General features: G+C 37.9%; 1 protein-coding gene across 1 annotated transcript in view; it reads left to right on the forward strand.

The window, feature by feature from the left end:
* Nucleotides 1-20,280, forward strand: part of LOC109845778 — a 30,060-nt gene extending 9,780 nt beyond the window's left edge. The window contains exons 5-17 of the mRNA XM_020415047.1: nucleotides 7-27; nucleotides 14,007-14,070; nucleotides 14,153-14,217; nucleotides 14,336-14,413; nucleotides 14,790-14,870; nucleotides 15,935-16,096; nucleotides 16,185-16,283; nucleotides 16,377-17,346; nucleotides 17,452-17,674; nucleotides 17,833-18,044; nucleotides 18,118-18,257; nucleotides 18,366-18,404; nucleotides 18,946-20,280. Of these exons, the coding sequence (XP_020270636.1) occupies nucleotides 7-27; nucleotides 14,007-14,070; nucleotides 14,153-14,217; nucleotides 14,336-14,413; nucleotides 14,790-14,870; nucleotides 15,935-16,096; nucleotides 16,185-16,283; nucleotides 16,377-17,346; nucleotides 17,452-17,674; nucleotides 17,833-18,044; nucleotides 18,118-18,257; nucleotides 18,366-18,404; nucleotides 18,946-19,821 (3,030 nt within the window). The 3' untranslated portion in view covers nucleotides 19,822-20,280. The remainder of the gene's footprint in view (nucleotides 1-6; nucleotides 28-14,006; nucleotides 14,071-14,152; nucleotides 14,218-14,335; nucleotides 14,414-14,789; nucleotides 14,871-15,934; nucleotides 16,097-16,184; nucleotides 16,284-16,376; nucleotides 17,347-17,451; nucleotides 17,675-17,832; nucleotides 18,045-18,117; nucleotides 18,258-18,365; nucleotides 18,405-18,945) is intronic.

The following is a 27,931-nucleotide window of genomic DNA, read 5'->3' on the forward strand; positions in this document are numbered from 1 at the left end:
GGGGAGGCGAAAAGAATCGATCGGGAGGTGAGCGGATGCGATTGCTCGAATTCCCGTTTCGATTTAGGTTGGATTCATTTGATTTAGATTTTGCATTTGGTTGGTCATTGACGATAGTGTTATTGTAGGAAGGAGGAGATTACTCTTATTGATAACGAGGGTCAGATGAGAGAAAATTAGATTGAGATGATTTAGCTACGGTGATCAAACTCTAGTCTTAATTAGAAAAGAGCACCGTTGGTCTTAAGAGAATTTGGTTGAATAAACTTAAGTTGGATACAATATTTGGTAAAGAGATAGCCCTGAACAATTAAGAAAGATGCGAGACTAGCTGTATAAATGAATGATAAACAACATGCTGGGATCCCTCCTTAATTGGGAAGATTCTAGAAAATTCTAGAACTTTTCGGGAGAACTCTAAAGAAGTGTAGAATTCTCTAGAAGCGTGTGGAATCCTCTAAAATATTCTAGAAATGTGTGGAGCTTTCTGGAACATTCTGAAAGAGTATGGAATAAAATGGAGGAGTGTAGAGATTCTTTAGAAATTTCTAGAAAGTAAAGATATGTGTGGAGAATTCTAAGAGCTAATATCCACCATTGGATCAAATTAATCTCCACCCCTCAATATGAATGTGGAGTAGTATAAATAGGGGTGAAAGCCTTCATTCCTATCCATCCTCTAATATAGAGAGTTAGAGAGTCTCTTTGAGAGAGAAGTGAGATAGCTTGAGAGTCCTAATCCTCAAGCTCGAGCGAGCCACCGAAGTGAGACAGTTTTATAAAATATAAATTCTTATAATCCTACTATTCATTTGTTTAGTGGAAGAACCTCCATATTGGAGGATCATAAACTTGTTGGCGCCTGTGGTTAAATCTGGAATAATACAGATATATAACAACAAAAACTGAACAGAAAATTAAAGTACAGTAATTTAAAATTTTTTCAACTCAGCTGCTGTGCGTTTGTAAAACGTTATGCTTAAATCATTATTTGGCCTACTCCGGTGCAATGATCCTAAGACCAAATTGCTTTCAGGAACAGCAGTTCAGTACTCTGGTGTGTACCGACCCGGTACTGTTAAGATATCCTCGATTTATGAGGTAAATATCTCCTCGATCTATCAGACAAAGATCTCCTCGATCTATCAGGCAAAGATCTTCTCGATCTATAAGACCTTCTCGGTCTAGGTACTGTTCCTACGAGCACTGACTATTCTACAATATATATATCTGTATATATTGATTGTTGTTTTGGAATGAATTTTCCTTAAGGATTTGTGGTCTATTTATAGTGTTTGGGAAAATACTATGTACTAATAAAATAATATTATTTTACTATACATGTGGGGCTCACGTCCTAATTTTTCAACGTTTAGCAGCCCACGTTTTTCTTAAATTGTGTGGGACCCACCTTACTTTTTTATTTTCCTTCTTTGCGGCTCTGAGCACGCTTATTTATTTATTTTAAGCTTTCAAAGTTAGGCTAACATCATGGGCGGCTAACATTATGGGTGAGCACGCTTATTTATTTATTTTAAGCTTTCAAAGTTAGGCTAACATCATGGGCGGCTAACATTATGGGGCCCAATCAAAATTAAAAACTATCAAGCTTTCAAAGTTAGGCTAACATCATGGGCGGCTAACATTATGGGGCCCAATCAAAATTAAAAACTATCAAACAATCCCCCATAAGTTTTTAAACTAGTGTTGTGTAACGATACCGTTGTTTCAATCGTTATGCATAAAATAGATGTCGCAAGGACTTGAATCCTCCCTAGACCAACTGAATAAAAGATAGGTGCATGGTGTCGTAGAGACTTGAACCGACACATATCTAAAAATCCAACGATCACACAAAATCAAACTTATCTGTGGTAGTTTTCACTTTGAATCACACTTGCCTTTGTCATTACCTTGCCTTTGCCTTTGTCTTTGCACATTTATGACCCTGTGCATGTCCTGGTTTCTGCTAGGGTTCTAGGTATTTTTTCACAAGACACCATAAGAGACGGCCAAATCTCCATCCATACATAGGTGAGTTCTTTAGGCATGTTTCCTATCAAACATCCCGTATCCGAAATGCTTTGAACTCATTAAGGCTTAATAGCCATCATCTCTCATTATATGATTCTAGGTGAGTCATTTAGGTGTGTTTCTTATCTAACACCCCGTATCCGAAATGCTTTGGACTCATTAAGGCTTAACAACCATCCTCTTTACATAATAGGATTCTAGGTGAAAAGATCAAAGTTTTATTTTGATAGTTCAGCTAGATAAGGATAGTATTAGAGGTTGATCAAAGATCAATTAAGTATCTCGTTCCTTACGGAGCGCATTACGCAACCCCCAAACATTGCCTTAGACACCGACTAATCCAAGAAAACTTGAACCCTCCATTTGTGAATCTTACTTGATTTTTGAACCATTTATCTTGCCATTAGTAGTATAAGCTTTGAACTAATAACTTGATGTAATAAACATGATAAGTATTTGTAAGACTTACAAAAGTTTAAGACCCATTCCAGCAGACGTCCTTTTGACTATGTCCTTTTTTTGATCCTTAGTTAAAGGATCAACCACATTCTCTGAAGATCGTATGTCAATCACAGAGATGACGTCTTGACAAATGAGCTCTCTTAAATAGCCATGCTTCAGACGAATGGTCTGCTTCTTTCCATTGAACAACGAGTTCGCTGTCACAGCACTCGTCGTTTGATTATCACAATAGATAGTAATCGCGCCTTATAATTCTGTCAATGGAAGGTCTCGGAGAAAACAATTGAGCCATTCAGCTTCATCTCCTGCAGCACAGAGTGCGAAGAACTCAGATTCCATCGATGACTGTGCAATCATGGTCTGCTTCTTAGACTTCCCGAGACGACAGCTCCACCCATGGTGAAGACAAATCCTCCAGTAGATCTGCACTCATCTGGTTCTGAGCACCAGCTCGCATCTGAATAGCCTTCGATTATAGCAGGATATCCAGTGTAGAATAGGCCCAGACCTGTAGTTCCTTTTAAGTATCTCATCAATCTCTGGACAACATTCCAATAAAGCTTTTCAGGATTACTTGTGAACCTACTAAGCATTCCTACAGCGAATGCAATGTCTGGCCTTGTGCAGTTCATCGTGTACATGAGATCCTAATGATCTTTGAGTACATCAGGTGCTCTACTGGTCTTCCAGTGTTTGGTCGAAACTTGTTGTAATCGTATGATACTGATAGTTCTGATAAGTCGTTGTAGCCATACTTTCTTAGCATGTTCTCGACATAATGAGATTGAGACAATCCAATACCCTCTTTAGAGTATATAATTTTGATTCCGAGAATCGCGTCCGTAGTTCCAAGATCCTTCATGCTGAACTGTGTCGAGAGAAATTTCTTGGTAGATGTTACTATCTTCAAATCACTCCCGATGATGAGCATATCATCCACATAGAGGCAGATGATCACCACATTTTCTTCAACGACCTTGATGTATAGACACTTGTCAGATTCACTGACTTGATACCTATTGTTACGAATAACCTCATCGAACTTCTCATGCCAGAGTTTTGGTGTCTGCTTAAGTCCATATAAAGACTTAATAAGTTTACAAACCTTACCAGCTGGAGCATTAAGTCCTTCTGGTTTCTTCATGTAGATCTCTTTTGTGAGATCTCCATTGAGAAAGACAGTCTTCACATCCATCTGATGTATGATAAACTTTTTAATCGTCGTCCATACGATAAGCACTTTGATGGTAGTAATCCTGCAAACTGGTGCATAGATATCAAAGAAATCTAAACCTTCTTTCTGAGAGAATCCTTTCGCCACCAGTCTTGCTTTGTATTTTTTAATAGTACCATCGGGACGGAGCTTCTTCTTGAAGATCCACTTGCAACTAATAGGCCTTGTACTTTCATATACTTCCACCAGTTCCTAAGTATGATTTTGGATCAATGAATCCATCTCATCATCTATAGCTTTTTTTCACAGAAGAACGTCTGTTGACTGTATTGCTTCTTGAAAAGTCTGCGAGTCTCATTCCATATTATAGGTGATGAAGTCATCTTCAAAATCTTTCTGTCTCTTGATACATCTGGAAGATGGTTTGATAACTCCTTCATTATTGATATTTTTAGTTTCTTACGAAACTGGCTCCTCTGGTGCATCTGACGTACTAGTATTCTCTGTTATATCTTTGAGCAATAAGCCTTTATCTTTGTAAACTTATCCTCAAAGAATTCTGCATCTCGAGCTTGAATGATAGAGTTGGTTCCAAAGTCCAGGAACCTGCAAGCATTGTTATCTTTAGCGAAGCCAAGAAACACACATTTGTTAGTCTTTGGTCCGAGCTTAGGCCTTCTGATATCTGGAATTTGAACATATGCGAGACATTCCCACACTTTGAAATTATCCAAAGGGTCTGGATATTCTAACCATAACTGATAAGGAGTACTATCAGTTTTGGAGTAGGGTACTCTATTTGGAATCCAGTTTGTCATCAGCAAAGCCTCTCCCTAATAGCAGGTAGGAAGACTAGATGTGATTAGCATCGAATTCACCATCTCGGTCAATGTGCGATTCTTTTTTTCTGCAATCCTATTAGATTGCAGAGAATACGGAGCAGTAGTTTCAGCAATGATTCCATGCTCCTTGAAGTATGCTTCCGACTCCTTAGATCGGTATTCTCCTCTGTCGCTCCTGAGTTTTTTCACCTGTAGTCAAAGCTACTTCTCTACTCGAGTCCGAAATTCGTCAAACTTGCTGAAGGCTTCATCTTTAGATTTTAACAGGTAAACGTGACAGAAGCGAGAATGGTCATCAATGAATGTGATGAAGTACTTCTTACCGTCACGAGTGACGAAGCTCTTGAAGTCACAAATATCTGAATGAATCAGATCCAACAGGTTGGTGCTCCTCGTGATACTTGAAAATGACTTTCTCGTCAGTTTTGCTTTCGCGCAAACTTCACACTTCTCAGGTTTGTTACCCTCATATTTTGGAAGTAATCATAACTTCTTCATGCTAGATAGTTTTTTATAATTTACATGTCCTAGCCTATTATGTCATAATGCAATGGAGTAAGCAGAAGATGATATTTTATTTATAACCAAGTTAGGTGCATTAGTACTGATCTTATACATGTCATCAGTACGATATGCATTGCTAAAATATATTTTTTAAAGGATAATACAACCTTATCTCCTTGAAAATCCAGCCTTATACCTGCATCACATAGCAAGCTTCCAGAGACTAAGTTTTTGGCAATTGAGGGAACATATTTCACATCCTTCAATGTGAGTCTTCCCTAAAGAAAGAGTCAGCACCACAGTCTCAGTTCCAAGAACAGAAACTACAAAACGATCAGTCATTGATACGTTCTCTTTGGCAGCAACGTAAGAAGAGAATAGATCTTTGTTGGAGCAGACATGACAAGTAGCACATGTATCTAACCACCAACCAGAGATGTTGTTAAGAGTTATTATCTGAAAAAGCATAGCCACACAATCATCAACTTGATTGATATTGTGTGTAGTTTCTTTCTTTGGTGCTTTGCAGTCCTTGGTAAAATGTCATTGTTTCCCACAATTGAAGCATTTGTTGCTCTTCTTGAACTCCTTCTGATGAACGTTTAGGTTCTTTGGATTCTGGTTCTTCCTTTTGTTAAAGAACTTCTTATTCTTGTTAAAAGATAAATTATTACCCTTTTCAGAGTTAGCAGCTATCATGTTAGCAGACAGACGTCTTCTGCTTAGCAAGGAGCTTAGTCTTCGTGCGAGTCCGAGTCTCGTCCTCGATCCGAATGAACCTCTTTAAATCAGACAGAGTCACCTGTCTTTTCCATCTTCGAATATCAGTGGAGAATGACATTCAAGATGGAGGAAGCTTGTTGACAATTGCACCAGAGATGAAGGTTTGACAAAGACTGATCTTTTCATCTTTCAGCTTCATAACAAGATTTTTTAGCTCTTTTAACTTGAGGCAAAACCTCAGTATCATCTTCAAACTTCAAGTCTAGAAACTTGTCAATGAGGTGAGATTTGGATAACTCCTCCTCATCCTTGTACTGGTCCTCCAGAGCATTCCAGATTTTTTTTTACAGAAGGCTTGTTGGTGTAAGTATCTGCCAAATGATCGGCCAAGCAGTTAAGAAGATAACTCCTGCAGAAGTGATCATCTCTAGCCCAAAAGGTTTCAGATTCAGAATCTTCTTCATAGTCAGGTTTCTTCTCAAAAACCACAGTATATTTTCAGGAGTTGCATCCCGAAGATTACTTTTCGACGTCATGCATTGAAGTTAGAACCGTTAAAGTTCTCTAACTTAAGACGGTCCACTCTAAGAATCCTCGCAGGATCCATGATAGATCAAAATAATACTTTAAGATTGTTGGCGCTTGTGATTAAATCTAGAATAATACAGATATATAACAGCAAAAACTGAACAGAAAACTAAAGTACAGTAATTTAAAATTTTTTCAACTCAGCTACGATGCGTTTATAAAACGCTGTGCTTAAAGCATTATTTGATCTACTCCGGTGCAAGGATCCCAATGCTAAATTACTTTCAGGAACAACAGTCTAGTATTCTGGTGTGCACCGACCCAGTACTGTCAAGATCTCCTTAATTTATAAGATAAAAATTTCCTCGATCTATCAGACAAAGATCTCCTCGATCTATCAGGCAACGATCTTCTCGATCTGTAAGACCTTCTCGGTCTAGACACTGTACCTACAAGCACTAGCTATTCTATAATATATATATCTGTATATATTGATTGTTGTTTTGGAATGAATTTTCCATAAAGATCTGTGGTCTATTTATAGTGTTTGGGAAAATATTATGCACTAATAAAATAATATTATTTTACTATACATGTGGGGGTCACGTCCTAATTTTTTAAAGTTCAGCAGCCCACGTTTTTCTTAAATTGTGTGGGACCCACCTTACTTTTTCATTTTTCCTTTTTTGGTTGTGAGCACGCTTATTTATTTATTTTAAGCTTTCAAAGTTAGGCTAACATCATGGGCGGCTAACATTATGGGGCCCAATCAAAATTAAAAACTATCCAACAAAACTCTTGTGCTCTCATTACTATCTTAATTTATAAGTGCTTATCTTAACTTCACGAGGCGGGAAAATTCGAGTTTTTCCAACAGTGGTATCAGAGCCAGGTTCGTCCGAAGTCATCGTTAGCTCGTGAAGTTTAAAATAGAGGATAACGTCACTCACGATGGAGATATGTTCAAGCTCACGACCAACAACTACACATACTGGAAGCCGATGATGGAGGACCATCTATATTGTAAGGATTTACATGAGCCCATCATTCACAAAACCAAGGTAGAAGAAAAGAGCGATGCAGAGTGGGAGCTGCTAAATTGGAAGGCCGTTGCTATGATTCATAAGTATATTGATAAAACTCTCTTTGAACATGTTTCTACTTATACAAATGCTTATGAATTATGGACAAAGCTTGAGTCTATGATTTAAAAGAAAACGCCTCGTAATAAAGCCCATTTAGTTCGACGATTGGTGAAGTTAGAGTATAAGGATAGTCAAAGTATGATTGAGCACTTGAATAATTTCAAGGGGCTCGTAAATCAACTAACAAAAATTAACATGAAAATTGATGATGAGTTGCAAGCCATTCTACTCCTTAGTTCCCTGCCAGAAAGTTGGGACATTCTTGTGGTTACACTTAGTAACTCAGCTCCGAAAGGAAAGCTCACCATGAATACCGTCAGTGATAGCCTTCTCGGTAAAGAAGCAAGGAGAATAGAACGAGGCGAGTCTGTCCATCCCGAGGCAAATGTTGTTGAGAATCGGGGTAGGAATGAAGGTCGTGGACGCAACAAGAGTCGAGATCCGCACCAATCTCGAGGTCGGTCCAAGTCATGCTAAAAAATTACATGTTACTACTGTGGAAGGATAGGCCACAAAAAAGTAGAGTTTCGATCCTTCAAGAGAGAACAAAAGGCCGGTAATGTTAAGCCAGACCAAATCAACCCAACAAAGAAGCAATATGAGAAGAGCACTACTGTCGTGACTTCAAAAGAAGAACTGTTTTATCTCGTTGGAGAAAGTAATATCCTAAATATTTCTTATGATGATAGTCGTTGAATTATCAATTCTGATGTTTCCTTCCATGTCACTCCTCATGGAAGTTTCTTCTCATCCTACTAAAGTGATGACTTTGGTACGATGCAAATGGAAAATCAAGATAGGAGTAAAATTATCGGGATAGGAGACATCATCCTGACAACAAGCATTGGATACAAGCTTGTCTTAAAAGATGTGAGGCACGTCCCAGCCATGCGCCTCAATCTTATCTCTGCTGGAAAGCTAGATAATGCTGGTCTGGTAAATTATTTTGGCGAAGGATAGTGGAAGCTTACTAAAGGAAGTTTAATCATGACTCAAGAAAAGAATGAAGGATCATTGTACGTGATGCAAGCTAAACTCTGTAAATGGGAGGTAAATACCACCACCGATGATATGGAGATATGACATAAACGACCCGGGCACATTAGCGAGAAAGACCTTCACATGCTCGCTCGAAAGGAACTCCTCCCTGACATAAAAGGTAAATCACTTGACCCATGTGCTGATTGTTTGGCTGGAAAACAACATAGAGTTGCTTTCCGAAGATCCCACCCACAAGGAGAAAGAACATTCTAGACCTCATACACACCGACGTGTGCTCGATGTCCAAGAAATCCATTGGTGGGGCATTGTATTTTATCACCTTCATCGATGACCATTTAAGGAAGGTGTGGTTACACCTGTTAAAATCAAAGGATCAAGTACTTGATGCATTCAAGGAGTTTCATGTCCAAATGGAACGTGAGACAGGATGGAAGAACAAGTGTGTGTGATCAGACAATGGAGGTGAGTATAGAGGTCCTTTCGAAGCCTATTGCAAGAAATATGAGATTAGGCTGGAGAAGACTCCACCCAAGACGTCACAGTTGAATGGACTAGCTGAGAAAATGTACCGAATTATTAAAGAAAGAGTTTGATGTGTACTCTCTCATGCCAAGTTGCCCAAATCATTCTGGGGAGAAGCTGTGATGACCATTGTTAACATAGTCAACCTCACACCATCAGTTCCTTTGGACGGAGACATCCCATAGGAGGTTTGGTCAAGCAAAAATGCTTCTTACAACCATCTCAAGGTGTTCGGATGCAGGGTATTTGTTCACATCCCCAAAGACGAGCGAGCCAAGCTTGATGCAAAAAACTAAGGAATGCATCTATCTTCGTTCTCTAAGGATGAGTTCGGGTACCGACTTTGGGATCCAATCAACAAGAAGGTCGTCTGAAGCCGAGACGTTGTATTCTTCGAATACTAAACAATTAAAGACATCCAAAAATCGGAGAGGCCAAGATTGAGAAGCAGCAAGAGCACAAACCTTACACCGGTCTGACGTGAGGATAATGCCACACCTGAAAACAATGATGCTGAAGATCATGAGCCTATCCTAGAGCAAAACAACCAGGAGACTCATGATGAGCCAGTTCAGGAAGAACCTCAGTCTAGCTCTTCACTAGCGCCCTAGTTGAGACGATCTTCAAGGGACTGAAGGTCATCTTCCCGATATAGCACAGAGGAGTTTGCGATGCTCACCGATGAGGGGGAGTCTCAAAGTTATAAGGAGGTCATTGTAATACCCCAACCCTTGAGAGGGTGATGTGATTAGTATTGATAGATTTGATTGGAATACTCATACCACCAAGATGCATCTTCTTTTCGGGAACCCAACTCTTAGAAACTCCAAAGTTAAGCGTGCTTGGCCTGGAGAAATTCTAGGATGGGTGACCCCCTGGGAAGTTTTCCAGGGAGCGCGTGAGTGAGGATAAAACGTGCTGAAAAGACATGTGGTGGTTTGTGAGGCCAGTCCATCAGATCTAATAGCGTACCGATTCCGGGATTCCGGGACGGGGCGTTACAAATGGTATCAGAGCCAAACCAACCGGAATTGTGAGAGCTAAGTGCTATGCGGCGCAAAGTGCTACGTCGAGAGGACGGGAGCCACCTCTTGAGGCCGTAGGAGCCACCTCTAGGGAGCCACTTCTTGAGGCCGTAGGAGCCACCTCTAGAATCTCACACGGATGGTATGGTCTTGGATGATATGGTTTAGCACAACGAGGACGTTGTGAGTTTAAGTGGGGGAGTATGTAATACCCCAACCCTTGAGAGGGTGATGTGATTAGTATTGATAGATTTGATTGGAATACTCATACCACCAAGATGCATCTTCTTTTCGGGAACCCAACTCTTAGAAACTCCAAAGTTAAGCGTGCTTGGCCTGGAGAAATTCTAGGATGGGTGACCCCCTGGGAAGTTTTCCAGGGAGCGCGTGAGTGAGGACAAAACGTGCTGAAAAGATATGTGATGGTTTGTGAGGCCAGTCCATCAGATCTAATAGCGTACCGACTCCGGGATTCCGGGACGGGGCGTTACAGTCATAACTGACAGTCATAAAGGGGAGTGGATAAGAGCCATGTAAGAGCAGATGCAATCCTTGCACGAGAATAACACTTATGAACTCGTGTAGCTACCAAAAGAGAGACGAGCCTTGAGGAATAAGTGGGTGTATCGAACCAAGACCGAAGACAGTAGCTCAAAGCCCCGCTACAAAGCTTGGTTGGTCGTAAAAGGATTCGGTCAAGAGAAATGTATTAACTTTGAAGAAATATTCTCTCCAGTGGTAAAGATGTCATCCATCTGAGTTGTTTTTGGCCTAGCAGCAGTGCAAGACTTAAAGATCGAGCAGATCGAATACAACATTCCTTCATGGTGATCTAGAGGAAGAGATCTATATGGAACAGCCTGAGGGGTTCAAAGTTCTAGGCAAAGAAAATTTGATGTGCCGCCTAACGAAGAGTCTATATGGTCTTAAGCAAGCACCTAGGCAATGGTACAAGAAGTTCGACTCTTTCATGGCAGTACATAATTTCAAAAGGATAGAGAGCGATCATTGTATCTTCATAAAGAGGTATGCAGGTGGCGACTTTCTCATACTTCTACTCTATGTTGATATGTTGATTGTTGGACAAGATCGCATAAATATAGCTGCTTTGAAGAAAGATTCAAGCAAGAGCTTTGCCATGAAAGATTTGGGACCAGCTAGACAAATTCTTGGGATGAGGATCACTCATGATAGATCAAAGAAGTTGCTATGGCTATCCCAAGAGAGGTACATTGAGAAGGTGCTAGAAAGATTTAGCATGCACAAAGCAAAGCCGATCAACACACCACTTGCTGGACACTTCAAGATGAGCTCGAAGCAAAGTCTCACAAGTGAGAAAGAAATGGAGGAAATGAAGATGATTCCATATTCATTTGCAGTAGGCAGTCTCATGTATGCAATGATATGCACAAGACCCGATATCACCTATGCAGTTGGTGTTGTTAGTTGCTTCTTGGCTAATCCGGGGAAGGAACACTGGGCTGCAGTCAAATGGATCCTTTGGTATCTACACGGTACTTCCAAAAAATGTTTATACTTTGGAATTGGAAAACATGTGCTAGAGGGATACACAGATGCAGACTTGGCCGGTGACATTGATTTTAGGAAATCAATGTTAGGATACCTAACTACTTTTGCAGGAGGAGCTGTTTCCTGGCAATCAAAGTTACAAAAGTGCGTTGCATTGTCCACTACTGAGGCAGAGTATATCGCAGCTACTGAAGCTTGCAAGGAGATGTTGTGGATGAAGAATTTGTTGCTTGAGCTGGGAGTAGATCAAGACAGGTATGTCTTGAAGTGTGACAACCAAAGTACAATTTACTTAACAAAGAATTCAACTTTTCATTCCCGCACAAAGCACATTGATACACAATATCACTAGATCCAAGGAGCTCTCAAAGAAAAGCGCATACATCTTGACAAGGTTAACACAGATAAAAACTGGTCAGATATGATGACCAAGGTAATACCATCCAAGAAGTTTGAAGATTGCTGTCAAGGTGCTGGTTTGCTACTACCTCCCAATTAAGTCGGGAGGGGGATATTTGTTGGGATCCCTCCTTAATTAGGAAGATTTTAGAAAATTTTAGAACTTTCTGGAGAACTCTAGAGAAGTGTAGAATTCTCTAGAAGCGTGTGGAGTCCTCTAGAATATTCTAGAGATGTGTGGAGCCTTTTGGAACATTCTGGAATAGTATGAAATAGAATGGAGGAGTGTAGAGATTCCTTAGAAATCTCTAGAAAGTAAAGATATGTATAGAGAATTTTATAGAGCTAATCTCCACCCTTGGATCAAATTAATCCCCACCACTCATTATGAAGGTGGAGTAGTATAAATAAAGGTGAAAGCCTTCATTTCTATCCATCAAAGACAAGAAAACAATCCACTTCCTAGAGTAGAGAATACCTCTAATATAGAGAGTTAGAGAGCCTCTTTGAGAGAGAAGTGAGATAGCTTGAGTGTCCTAATCCTCAAACTCGAGCGAGCCACCAAAGTGAGTCAGTTTTGTAAAATATAAATTTTTGTAATCTTACTATTCTTTTGTGTAGTGGCATATTGGAGGACCATAAACTCTTGTGCTCCCATTACTATCTTAATTTATAAGTGCCTATCTTAACTTCACGAGGGGGGAAAACCGAGTTTTCCCAGCACAACATGAGTGTTGTAGAGATGAGATTGTTATGATTGGCACTTGAATTTCCACATGATATAACGAGAGATAACCAATTAAGATGGTTTGTTCATGTGTGATGGAGGCTGCGCTTCTGTTAGGAGAAGTGATAGGATTATAATAAACGAGTAAGAATGACTAGAGGAGGCTAAGAGAACGTGGTTAGAAGCAATTAAAAGGACATGATAATGTTTAATCTAACAAGGAGATAGATCATATAGACCTGGATGGAAAAATAGGATTCATATAGTCAACCCCTATAAGTTTGGGATAACTGTTCTTGTTGCTACTGGTGATGGTGGTTTGTGAGCACCATAGAGTTTTGGATTTGGCTTCTTAACTTTTTTATGTTCTGTTACATTTGTAATTCCAAACTTAACCCTTGAATGCGTTTCCTTGGAACGCCAAGAGCTGGTCATGCTTGGTTGTTAAGATATGTAGTATGTTTCTCATGGTTTTGTTAGGAACCAATTGGTTGCACAATGCATATAGGGATTTGATGTGAGTATATATAGGTCTAGGTTTCCCCTCCCTATAGTAGCTAGCTTGTAGAGTTGACTTGTCCTAACTATGGTACTAATCACAAGTGAGCAATGCAGTTGGTGATGCTAAATTGTAGTGTTCATTCAAGAATAATTCTAGTACAAATCCAAAGTGGTGATGCCAATGTTGCACCATTTGGACAAAATTAAGTGTGTATAGCTTACATTGTGGCATCAAAATTGTTGTAGATATGTAGAGATCCTATGTTGGGGCACATTAAATTTGACGTTTATTACATTAGTGGTTAAATGTAGGTATAGGTTTGGCTTCTCTCCCTCTAACAGCTAGCCATGTTGCAGTGAATTATTTAGTCCAATGACTCTGGTTTAAACAATATATGATTGCATAGGGAATCATCTATGAGATTTTGGTCATCTTTTTGAGTACAGAAGCTACGGGTTTAATTTGGGGTTCTGGTCTTGTGGCAGATGTCTGATTATAGACCTGAGAATAAATAACAAGTGATTCTTTATTAAGATCATGGTTTCGGAATTGTACCCTGATGTAATTTGCATTTTTGTTTGCGTGGTTGCTAGGTTGAATGTGTTGATAAAATACATGAACGAATTGGAATTTTGAGTTCCTGGCTTGAATGTGTTGGTACAAGAATTCAAGTTAGACTTAGAGCTTTGGTTTGTTATTTAGACTTAGAGCTTTGGTTTGTTATTTGGTGGGTGGTACGAGCATTCTTTCTTTAATATTTTGTTTTAATATCTTTAACCAGGGTTCGTCATCTCAAGCACAATTTAAAATAATTTCCATTCTACTGACCTACTATTACTATCTGGTTTCTAAAATTGATTAGAAATGCCCTCTTATTTTTCCTGCAGGGAAATTTGTGGGGATTAGGTTCTGGTTTTACTTATCCAGCAGTTTCTTCAAGTACATATGAAGGTAATCATGGTGCTGTAGTTAGTAAAGGGAGACAATAAACTGTATTACTGTATGTTTGTGTTAAATAAGGTGTGAATTACAGATCATCGAGCATCCTTCTCCTTGAACTTATTTCCTAATGGATTTTCTGTTGGAAAGCCCACTGAGGTTTGTTTCTGCCACAATCATCTCGATTGTTATCTATCGCATTAGATGTAACAAATATGTTGTTTGACAGTATCATGATGTTTTTTTTAATATATGTGATTTTCCTTGTACATTTCAGGGTATGATTTTGCCTTTACTTGAAGAGACACCAGAATCATGGCATCCTTATGACCGGGCATCTATGAGCTTGTTTTCTGTGAGTATATGTTGTTTACAGTAAATCCGTATAAATCGAAATCTGTTATGTTTATCATAAATACTAATAGCGTAATATGTTTGAACTTATGAACAATCATCTGAATGTATTAGCTTATGTTCTTGAAAATTTACAGCGAGAGACAAAAGACTGAACTGTAATACCATCTAATTTTTCTTTTTATTTTCCCTTCCATAGAAAACAGGCCTATGTTCAGTGCTACTTTACAAGTTCGGTCCATTAATAATAGCATTATCTAACAACAGAAAACCATTCTGTACTGGAGCTCCTTTAATAAGTTACTTTTCACTGCATGCTTATGGACATTGTTGTTTGTTAGTGCTTTGTTCTGAAGTGGTTTTCTTCTTTTCCGTAGTCAATTGAATATGGCTGGCTTCCTGGAGACAGTTTTGATGATATACCCTGCAAATACTTCAATGGAACTGTTCTTTGTGAGGTAATTTAAAAGCTTAAGTTGGTTAATGCTATACTTCATGTGAAACCGTATTTGTTCATGTACTTTGGTATCCTGCGTCTTTGTTAAATTTGAACTGATAATTCAAATGAATACTAATGGTCAACTTGTGATGGAGTTATATATTTAATATTAGTTGCTGATAAGCCATTTTGATTTCTGGTTCAATGGACCTCTATTTTTGGTTGAAACTTCCATCAAAACAGTCTGCTGTTACTTGAGACATTGCAAGTTGCAACCATACACCACAACACCATGTTCATCATCACCATCTTCATTTGAGTATCCATCAATTGTGATTGCTAATGAAGAATGACTCAAAATCGAGAAAGCTCCACAAAAGATTTATCTAGTTTCTACCACCGGTTTTTAACATGCACTGATTCCCTAGTCGGTTTCAAATTCTTGGCAAAAGCAAATACATGCGAGGTTTTGTAGTAAAACCTTCACAGTCAGTTGATAGATTGGACAAACTACCTCTTGCAATGTACACATACACACATATACTTATGCCCATGCATATTAATGAGAAAAATTGCAAGCACGCACCCAAAAAAAAAAAAAAAACACACGCACAAACACAAACACACACACACACACACACACACACTCATGCGTATATGTCTATGTTACCTAAATAGCCAATGATCATGGGGTTGTACCCATTCTCAACCACATTCATACAAGTATGAATCCACATAAGTATGTTACAAAGGGCGAAGAGGGACATTATCAAAGTGCTGCTCCTTTCGGTTTTAAGCACTTCCAATAAAATGCTTTTCTTCCTGAACTAACACGTTATTGATACACATGTGCATGCTGGAAATTTTCAGTGAGTTAGGGCTGAGATCTAGGCCAAACTGTTGATTAGATGTACACCTGTTCGCTGATTGCAATATATTGATATTGACATCATTTCATCTGTTTAGGTTCTAGTTTTCTAGATTTTAGTGGCTTCTAGTGGCCGTAGAGTCCTGACACATTCAATATTATACATACTTTTTCAGCTAAAATTTTCTTGCGACCAAGTGAACTTATCTGTGCAGGTGTGGGATTTTCGGGCCTGTATGTCTAAACTTGGAAATAATGACTATTTAGAAGACGAGTTTCCAAAAGTTCAGAAAGTTTACCTAAAGATGGGCATGGAAAATGTTGTGAAGGACTTGCCATCAATCTTGGATGATTCCTGGAGTTATAATGATCTATTGGTTAGTTTAGCTGGCTACAATTGCACTCTCAAAAAATTTTCCTTTCTATTAGTTGCATTTGACTCCCTGTTTCCTGTTGGTGTTTCAGGAAGTCGAGTCTCGGATAACCAGAGCCCTCCAACCTGTATTATTTTTGAATCCAGATCCATCCCTTGACAGATCCTGCAAAACATCATTCAGAAAGCAGGTATTATTGATTCAAGTGTTCAGGTCAGCTTCTTTTCCTGCATATGATTTGAAAAGGTATTTACTGTTGTGTCAGCATTCTCTATGCGCGCAGGTTGATTTAGGTCTATGTAACGGCAGATTAACAACAAAACAGAATGATGTATCAGAAATCAACCTCTGGCCAACTGGTATATCCCATGTAAGGGACTTCTCAATGAATAGTTGTTTTGAAAGTTTACCGAGGCTTGCTGTCAATAGGTCATTCAGTTCTGATCAATCTGCAATCTCAATAAGCATGCCAAATTTGGAGCGGAATGATGTTATGGCACAAGTCTCTGGACATGCTTTACCAGTAACATCCAGAATGAACTGTAATTCAGTACTCCATTTCTCTTCTGATGCTCCCAAGAAGGATTCTCTCCATTCGGTGTTAGCACCTGATAAAACTATCAGAGATTCGGGAAATGGACTGAAAGATTTTGCTTCTCTTCCTGAAAAGAGGGATAGGTGCCAGTTGCAGTTCATGCAAGAACCGTATTCCAAAAGGCCCAAGCAAGATTCATCAGTTCCATATTTTTTTCGGAACCCTTTGGATCAAAGGATCTGCTTGTTAAAGAGAGAATTGCATGTGAATATTACTTCATCAGTAAAGCAGACAGGGACTAGAATCATGTTGCAGTCTGGAGTTGGTGATGTTATTGGCTATTCTCAATCTGAAATGGATGGCAAAACAGCAGACGGAGTTACTAAGCTAGAATCACAAAGGACTTTAGCGTACCAAGGAGGAAGAAAATGTATTGTTAAAGAGACGGTAAAAATCTTACCCAAAGCAGAAGCAGAGATTGATAAGGAAAACCATGATCTGGATTTTGGAACTGATAAATCAAAACAAGAACAACAAGTCTCGTTTATAAGTTCCCTACTTCCGCAGATGCATAGGAGTAGTGGCCCTTCAATTGAGAAGTGCACTGAGAAGGAAACTAACAAGGGCTGTGCTTCACGGAAAAGGAAGTCAAGTCATACATCCCTTGTTTCATCTGCGGGTAGAGTTCATTCTTCTATGTCAAAGGCAGCTAAAAACTGTAGGATGCCTACTCGAGCTTTGTATAGCACAAGTACAGATGTTATGAATCTTGGATGCTCCATAGATAAAGCTGCATCTGTACCTTCTGTCGCTGTTTTTTCAGGTGTGATCCATGCTGTAACGAGGGAGAACCAGATGTCACGGAACACAAAGAAGGCACCAAAAACTCGTGGTAAAGTTGCATCTATGAGCAAGGACGACACTGGATCCCCAGTAACTGTTAGTAGCTGCGGCACTCAGTTACGTCCAAACAACTTCTCACTATCAGGATGTAGCGATCCTTTCATTCTTGAAAGGTTCTCAAAAATTATTAGGGCAGCTACAAGGTATGTTCATTCCTTTTATTATTATTATTCTTCATTTTCCTACGATATTAACCATGAAATGTTGCAAGACGTGCTTATATAATCCATTATCCATATATCTGTTTGGTTATGTCATGTCATATTTTGCCATCCTCATGCTTTATTACTGATCTTTTTAGGCATGGGCTGCGCAACAGAAAGAATACAATCAACGAGCATATAAAAAGTAAATCAACATTCCATCTCGCTCAGGCAGCATTGCTTTTACTCCCTGAAGATTCTGAAGAATGTAAACCGCTGATGGATAAAATGTGTATATCAAAATTTCTGATTGGTGGAAACAGGAATATCTGCAAGATTCGTACCATTACATTTGTGCGTTTCCTTGAGGGTAAGTTGTTCCTTCTTTTAAGAACCCATATGTGCTCACTTTTTGAATTTACTCATCAATTTGTTCATCCCAGGAAATAGTCATCGGCTTGCTGTTTCTGATTGTTGGAAACTATTCTTGTTTGAATCTGAGAAGCCTGAAGAACATTGGGTTGGTGCAGAAGTGGTCTTTGGAGAAGAAGACAACATCCCTATCGCATTACTGCCTTCTCCTGTAAGTTCTCTTTCATTAATGTTATTTACTATAAGCATTGCCACTTGTAAACAACTGTTTTTCTCTTCATTAGAGTCTCTTCTTACCCACGAAACTATGTTTTTGCAGAACCATGCAGATCTATTTGCTTCTCAGTTCATTTCGTTGGTATGTTTCGTATTCTTATCTTCAATTGCATGTAAAGGTCTTGTATGGTTTACCTATTCTGAAGTTATTTCGTGAAGTTACGCAGCTTAATTCAATGGCTCCCGTGAAGTTCCGGAGTTTTTTTTGACAAAACCGACCCAGTTTCAGCCATCTGGCTGAAACTGGGTCGGTTTTGACAAATAAGTTTCAAATAGGTCGAAATTTGCAATTATTTATCAAAATGGGTCTATTTTCAAAATTTGTCCTACCTAGAACTTTCTAACATCATATAGTATTTACTGTTTACAAGTATATGTCCATGGTTAAAAAAAGGCGAGGTTTGATCCATATGAAGTTCTTGAAGAAGGATCTTAGCATGAAAACTTTTGGTTTTTGCTTCATGGTGCATTCACCTGAAGTTGAGAAGGTTTGAAATTTTTCCAATGTGCAAGTTATTAGGATGAGTGGATCTATATTCTATAAAGAGGTGAAAAAGTCAGCTTTTACACTATTAGAATGCATTTTTCTTCCTTACACTGTAAATAGTTTTTAATTTGTGTAGATGGAACGTGAAGGATATAAATTAAAGAATGATCAAATTCAACCCACTTGCACCAGCTGTACGGATGCCTCTAGCAGTAATTCAGTGCATATCGATTCTCCTGATGATGCGAATGTTTCTTGCACTGCATTTAACCCTGTCCAGCCGCCCCTGAAACAAGTCTCTTATGGTACCAAAATCTCCATACCAAATCCTCCTCATCTATTGCCGCCTTCAAATGTACCCATCCAAAGAAGAGAGCCTTCTGCTTGTTCTAATTTGACCAGCTCAAAAGAGTTGAACATTGTTTCCCATCTAAGTTCTATGAACGAACATTACTCACATAATCAGAGTTCCATGGTGGCTGTCCAAGACAACTTGTCCTGTAATTCCCTCATGCAGCTAGGTGGTCAAATAACAAGCACTTCTAGAATTGTGCACCCCTTTCAGTTTCAGGAATATCAGCAGCAACAGAGTATTTTGCTGAATAAGATATGTAGTCTTGGAGCCTCTGGTAATGGCATTGGAATAGGAGAACATATCTCTGGTATAACTGCGCCTCAGATAGGTGATAATCTTCCGCAAACAACTGCATTTGGTCACTCTGGTGTGAGAAATATCTATGGAGAAAATTCCCAGGTTCAAGCAACCTTAAGGGCAAAGCCAATACAGACAGACATGGGATTAATGGAGGGTATACCTGTTAGTACCTTAGCTGATGGTACTGTTAAGACAAAAAGAACTGGGTCTTTGCTGGACCAGCTTCAAGAGAACAGCTTTTTTTATCAGTGCCTTGGCGCAAACAACTTTTGGACAGGTCCTTCTAATGTACCATTCAAGCACATGAACTACGTGAGCCCAAAGCAGATGCTTACAAAAGAAGAGAAAAATACGTGACACCCTTTACGTTGGAAGCAATCGGACCAATTCAGCTCGCCTCTGCAATATGGTTCTCCTCAAATGACTCAGTTGAGACCAGAGAGTCCAAGAGAACCGAGTTCAGGATCAGCTCCACATCAGGAGATTACTGGTATTGTTAGCAAATCTAGCCCGCAACTTAGCTCTTGAACTGGATCCCTATGGTGAGAGCATCACTAGTGCATCCAAGTAGTTACCTTGATATTGGTAATGGAGGCGATACTCTTTCAGGGGACAAGAGATGGGAATCTTTTTGATGCTTGTGCTGTCGATAGTTGAAGCTACGACTATTTTGTGAAGGAATTTTGGTGATCATAGCTTGTTATGAGAGTGGAACGAGAGGAGAGTTATTTTTGTACTGTTGCTCCGTTATCTAGATGTAGATTTTATGATGAAAGCATAAAGTGAGATGCATAGGCAATATTGAGATTCCTTTTTCTGCATAGTTAAATGACTTCTTTTCTAAGCTGTTATCTTAATGTCCTTGTTTACTGCAAGAGACATCATTTATTACCAGATCCATAAATTGTGATCTTCCATCTTAGTATATCGATGCAGTATGCAATTAGGGGTAATATTAGGTACCTTACATATTATCTGCTTCCACCATTCTAGTTGTATCTTATATCATGAGCAGGTAATGAAATTTATAGGTGCAGTATGCAATTAGGGTAACATCTGGCATCTTTCCAGTAATAGGTGCACCTGGTTTATTTCGTTATTAATTATTGAAGCCCTTGAATTTTTTATTTATTTATTTTTTTTTTTTGCATCATCTCTTTGGTTTAGAATTCATAGGTTTCACGTATCATGCTTTCTTATCTATTCACATCATATTTAATATTTTGTTAAAAGAGTTCCAGGCAAGTTAAAAGCAGAAGGTTTTATCTACCTTGGAGCTCAAGATGGCATGTGTTGCTCGCTTCTTAATAGAGAAAATCCCAAAATCAGGCTCTTGTTAGCCACGATTAGTCTCTTCCCCTCCTGATCCTCAATATGTAACATATATTGTTCCTAACACAGCTGAACTTAGGAAATTTATGATTATAATTTGTATAATAAAAAAGCGCATACCTGCTCATGTCCAGAACAGCTTCAGCTTAGTTTAGATGACGTTTGAATAATGTTGACTACTACAAATAGAGAGATTGGCTAATCAAAACCAGACCGGATGATAAAACCCTCTACCATGCGTGTCCTCATTAGGGGCAGCTACAGAAGTTCTCTCATGCCCAAACTCATTAGTCGCAGTAGAACAACTTTTTTGCTTAGATAATGTGGATGAGATATAGTTTTTTTTTGAAGCATCTGATTTATGTTTTGCACTGTGGGTAAGCGTTCTGAGCAACCAATCTACTGTTAGTGAGAGCGTTCCCCTTTCAAACTGATCTTGTGATGCCCAAAATCACATTGAAACATAATGTACCAGCAACGATACGTTAAGAGTAGAGGCGCAAATATACGATCATCAGCCAAATTGAACGCCATTAGCGCATACTCATTCTTTAATTCTCTTGTTTCCTCTTTCTTGATTCTCCTACTTCAAGACTCTATTCGTATGATGGATGTAAGCTGAGCCCTTAAGAAATAAGTTACATAAAATGATTTCATAATTCATAGAAGGGGGGGAAAAAGAAATTTTTTTCTCCAGATATTCTCGACTGAAATTGTTAATTTAACTTACCAAGCCATTAAGGACCCGAGTAGCATTTTATTATCTTATTTGGTATAGTTGAAGCCCTCTAACCTTTGTATTATTATCATATTCCATACTTCAAAAGATTGTGCAAAGTGTAACTTGAAGATCTCACTTCTATGATACTTTCTTTTTTTGCTTTTTAAGTAGGATGTAGTTGAAAGTTGTAGCTTTGTGATTAATGATCTGAACAGGGAAACTATTGGTTAAGAATTACAAATATTTATCTCACATTGACCAAGATGGTGCACAAGCGTGTGATATGAGTAATATGGCACGTGACTCAAGCTCTCAGTCCCCAAAAAATATGGAAAATGATGTGACTCAGGCTCTCGGTCCCCAAAAAATATATATTATGTATGAATAACTCGAAAAAGTCTTTAGGTCACTGCAGAGAATTCGTTGATACTCTCATCACATTCAAGTTCTTCACAAGTGAATATTAAAATTCAAGAGTTACAACGAGGAATGTGAGAAACATATATGAAGAGAAGTCAGACCGATAGTTGCAAGAAAACTAATTGAAGCATTTCATCCAAATCAAATTGCAAGAAGACATCTCCTCTATTTATTATATGGCATCCCTGGGATTGCTGGCATTCTGTACATCAACCTCAACACACCAATGTAGCACAAAATTTTGAATTAGACCTTTTCAAAAACAAAATTACCAATTTCGACCTATTTGCAAAATATTTATTAAAACCGATTTAACTTCAGTCACGTCAACCAAACTAGGTTGATTTTAATAAAAGAACATTTCCAAACTCCATGGGATTGGCAACCCCGTGAAGTTAAAATTGTGTGTTAAATTCCTCAAGATTCTCAACCTCGCAGAGTTTACGAATTTTTTTCCCAAAACCGATCTAGTTCCCAAAATATTTATTAAAATCGACCTAGTTTCAGCCAACGTGGCAGAAACTAGGTCTATTTTGATAAATATTTTGGGACTAGGTCTATTTTGATAATTTTTTTTGGGAATAGGTCTAATTCAAATATTTTTCCCACCCAATGTAGCATGAGTTCGTTTATCTATAGAACGTGGTTCATGCAGGGCCCTGGCTTTGGTTTTTGTCTTTGTGATTTGATCTCCTAAATAGTAAGAAAGGCAGAGAGGTCAGAAATATGGGAAAATTAAGGAAATCTTCATAATGCGGCAATGAGATTATTTTATAACTAATAGGTTATTTGGCAAGCATTTCTGTTCCAGCTGAAGAGGGACATGCAAGACCTCCGAAAACTTTTTTATATATAAAAACCTAATAGCTGAATGAGTTATTGAGTCATCCATGAATCACCCATTTAATAAATATGTCTACCTATTTATGACCCACCCAAAACTAGAGATGACTAAATTGACCTAAACTTCTTTGTCCACCCATACACACCCACTAAATGACCCGTCCAAACATACCCATTTATCTAAATGGGTCATAAATGCCACATAAAATCATGAAATTTCTAATTGGCCTCTATAAACTTAAAATTGGTAAATAACACTGTTAAAGTTTTAGAAAATGAGAAAAATACTCTCAAGGGTTTTAGAATTACAAAAGCAATCCTAAAATTTCAAAAACCTAAAAAAGAACGAACTTTGTTTGTTTTACTTAACCTCCTGAATTTTAGGGTGTCTCAAAAAAACTTCCTTGAACTTTGAACTTTCCTCATTGGACACCCTATGTATGGTAATTTATAAATATCTAAAATGTCTTAGAGAGTAAAAATATAAAATTATGTTTGTTGTCATTTACTGGCAACATACTTCCTCCTCCATTTTTTTTGAGAGAAAAACAAGGGGTATTCCCTGTTCATTAAAAACAAAAGTATGTTTATAAAAAAGGATACGAACTGTATCCATAGAAATTAGTAGATAGAAAGAATAATTTCTCTTGCTAGGGATGTAGGACCTTCTTCTTACAAACATCCATGAAGATGAAAAGAGGGCATTGCCGTCATTCATCGTTGACATGGATGTATGCAAGAACCAAAGCCAGCCATACATTTGGTCAAGAGAAATTAAGTTTTCTATAGACTAATTGAAACTAACAACATAACACCAAAAAAATGTTATGTACAGACGACATCGTAAACTACTGAAAATAAACCGATATTTATAAGCTAAACACTGTTGCTCCGCAAGATTGGTCTCTCTTCTAAAACCGCTGCTAGCTTAAGTGCCATCTTCCCTCTTCCAGAACCTGACCATTCATATAAAACAGAAATCGCTAAGTTAATGATAGTTTAAGCAGAGAACAAAGTATTTTCAAAGAGAAATTTATTTCTTGAAGTCCATAAGCTCCAGCATACTGCAGTGAAAACCGATCTCCATAAAACTCCATCAGTATTACAAAGAAATTCAACAGACATGAGAAGTTCATATAAAGACGTCGGCCACATGAAAGGGAGATAGAAGTCACTGAAATGTTTCCACACTGTTCTGGTGAGACTGCATTCAAAGAATAAGTGATCACACGATTAAAGATGTATACCACATAATATGCAAGTAGAGTCACCTTGCCATCCTTTCTTTGTAAGATTATTTTGTGTGTGTAGTCTGTTTTTAGATAAAAGCCATGTGAAGAACTGGAATTTACTCGGCATAACTGTGTTGGCCTTCTTGTTTTGATGATATTTAACAAACAATTTATTACTAATGTTGGTTGTCTAGTGTTTGTGCATTCCTATGTTTTGTAGACAAACAACGTTGTTGGAGGATGGATGAAATAGAACTTCAACGATCATATCCAAAGGAGGTTGGTGGAATATCGGTGAAGCCTTGCAATTCAAAGTTAAAGATCAAGTTTAAGCTTCATCCGCGAGATTATCAAGAAGAGCTTATTGAAGATCAAGATCTAGCTTGGGTAATTTATTTTAGGAATTTATATTATGTGTGTTAGTACTTTAAGCTCAATCATATACACACATACACGTTTTGGATTTTGTATATATATAGTTATATATATACATATATGTTTTGGTTTGATAGTTTTCAAGTTTTACTATGAAACAAATGAATAGAATTGGAAAATACTATTTTGTTTCATGTTTATATGCCTATATATGATTTCCCCTTTAACAAGCTTATATTTAATAAAATCATATTTAGTGTTTTGAATATATTTGCAAAGAATATGCAATTTCATGAAAATATTGCATTTCTAGGTTATAGACTTCATAACAACATATTATATCTTTTATCAAGTCTATACAATCATTTCATAAGGTTTCAAAATGTTGTTTAAGTCAAAATATCAAAATATCAATTTTCAGGTTTTCATGTTTTGGACTATTTTGTAAAATAATGATATTTTTCATTTGGGAAGTCCTTTTTCGAAACCAGTCGTTGTAGCATGTTTATTATCATGTCTACAATCATTCCCCAAAGTTTTACATTTTTTGGATTTTATTTGATATTTTTAAATAGTGTTTTAAAATCAGCTCTAAAACCGATTTTTTCTGGAATTTTCGGTCGACCGCACCGGTCGACCGAACCTGAGGTCAAAAGTTCTCTGGGCGACAGAATGTGTTTATAGAGAAGTTTCCTTAACTCTATTTCCTAGCATTTTTACTATTGAATTTCATATCAATTCTTATTGCTAGTTCTTATTGAGTTAAGTTTTATTGAATCTCATTGTTACTCACACTCACTTGAGCTTTTAGTATTTACATACATAGTATAGTTGGGTGGTGAGAGATTGTAACCTTGAGTTGTGCTTTCATTATGTTCTCATCTATTGTAGAGAACAAATTTATATTTGTTACATTGTGAGTGTTGTAAGGTTTTCGGTGAGCTAGAAACCGAGTGTGTAGTGAGGTTTTCGGTGAGCTAGAAACCGAGTGTGTAGTGAGGTTTTCGGTGAGCTAGAAATCGAGTGTGTAGTGAGGTTTTCGGTGAGCTAGAAACCGAGTGTGAGGAGTGACGTTGATCGGTGAGCGTTGAAAACCGACACTGTGAGGTGTAAACGTTATTCGGGTGAACGTAGAAAACCCGGTTGTTAGTGGATTTCTCCCCGGGAGGGGGGAGCGGAGACGTAGGACGGAAGGTCCGAACTCCGTGATCATATCTTGTGTTTGAGTGTGCTTTGGCGTTTATTTATACTTGTGTTTATAATTCTTGTCGCCATTGTCATTAGCTCATTATTTATATGATCCACTATCTAGTTCATATTGTTTACCCTTGTGTTAGTTTATATATCCTTGCATATATCATATAGTATACCTCTTTGCTAGGATATATCACCTTGTGTATATTGCATATTCTTGCACTTAACTCTTTGTATATCTATCTTGCAAGAATATAACTTGTTAATATATTAATTGGCATAAAATCGGATTAGATTAGCATAAGACCCTAATCACCCCCCTCTAGGGTCTAACAAACTGGATTCCAAACAGTTTTGTAAAAAGCAGACAAAATTCCTCTGGAGTTTAGGAAAACATAGTGAGATTTGACCGAGAAACTCCCGTTTACTGTAAGGGACCATGTAGGTATGTCAACATTGTTGGTAACACTGTGTAATCCAATAAGATTCAAGAGAGCAAGTTTAGCAGTGGATGAAGAAGATGAGATGATTCTCTTCAGAAGTGGATGCCAATGCCATATATGATTATGAGGAAATCCCTGAGAACAAATGCTGACATTTGTAGACAAAGATAGATTGTATAAAGTTGGATATAAACTTGATAAAGTGTTACTACCGATCCATTTATCTTACCAAAACCTTATTTTATCACCAGAGCCAAGAGTCCATTGCAGAAGATGGAAAAACAAATCTTTGATTGAGATGATATCATTCCAAAACATGGAATTAGAAGAAGTGCAGGTAGCTAATTGCAGCTGGGAATATTTTCTGATATAAAGTTGATGTAGAAAAGTTCCAATTAAGGAATCTCTATCAAGGCATTTCCATAGCCATTTAGAAAGAAGTGCATTATTAAACAATTTGAGATCATTCACACCCAAACCTCCCTCTAATTTACTTAAGCACACTGTCTTCCAATTGACTAAGCATTTGAAAGGCCTTGAAATATTTTTGCCAGTCCATAAGAAGTTTTTTCTAATTTTATCCACTTCTCTAATCACCCATGTAGGTAATTTGTAGAAGGACATGTAATATAAAGGAATCGAAGAAAGAACTGAGTTTAGCAAAACAAGTCTACCACCAAAGGATAGACATGAACTTTTCCAAGAAGCAAGTTTCCTATACAAATTATCCAACATAGGTTGCCAATCAGATTTAGCTAATTTTCCATACTTTAGAGGCAATCCTAAATATTTAATTGGAAGTTGATCAAGATTGCACTTTAGGGATGTAGCAAGAGAGTGTCCTCTATTATGCATTTTACCGAAGTAGATAAGAGATGACTTAGAATAATTGATACACAAACCTGAAATATCTTCAAAAATATATAAAATTGCCTTGAGAATGGATATGTCATTATTAGTGCTCCTGACAAAAAGTAGAGTATCATATGCAAATTGAAGGCTCCTTATTTGGTTGAGAGGCTCCTTAATGCATAGATTGGATAGTAAACCCTCTTCCATATTGTGCATGATCATCTTGCACAAGACATCAACCACTATATTAAAAAGCAAAGGAGATAAGGGGTCTCCTTGTTTTAACCCTCTTTTGCATTTGAAAGACTTAGAAGGAGATCCATTGACAAGAATAGCACAGTTTGATGTAGAAATAATATTGAAAATCCATGAACACCATCTTTGACCAAAACCTCGTGCTTTAAGTAAATTAATAAGGAAATCCCAGTTGATAGAATCAAAAGCTTTAGCAAAATCAATCTTAACCATGGCCACTTCCTTTTTCCTTTTTGAGCAAAATGTGTCATCTCATTTGCAACAAGTATAGAGTCAAGGGTTGATTTACCAGATTGGAAAGTTGATTGTGTAGGAGCAACCAATTCATGCATATATGGAGCTAATCTGTTAGCTAAAACTTTTGTGAAGATTTTGAAGATGCAGTTGATAAGGTTGATTGGCCTATAATCTTTAACTGAGGAATTTCCTTTACTTTTAGGGATAAGAGTGATAAAGACTCTATTCACCCTACGCAGAGAGGAAGGATTCTTGGTAAACCAGTTCGTGAGGTCAATAATATCACGTTGGATTAGGTCCCAGAAAGATTGGTAGAAGAGCAAAGAGAAGCCATCTGGACCTGCCTTGTTTGGGTTCATACTGAAAACTACGTGCTTAATTTCTGATTCCGAAAATTCTGCATCCAGAGCTAGAAGGTTCAGATTTTTAGAAGGGTATAAGAAGTTCCAGTTAACTGTCATATTGCTCTTGTTTTCATGTCCAAAAAGATTAAAGTAAAAATCATGAAAAGCTTTGGAGATTTCCCCATTGTCAGTAATTTCAGAACCCATGTGATTAATGGA

Source organism: Asparagus officinalis, chromosome 6 (genome assembly GCF_001876935.1).
Source record: "Asparagus officinalis chromosome 6, Aspof.V1, whole genome shotgun sequence".
In the NCBI taxonomy this organism is placed as follows: Eukaryota; Viridiplantae; Streptophyta; class Magnoliopsida; order Asparagales; family Asparagaceae; genus Asparagus; species Asparagus officinalis.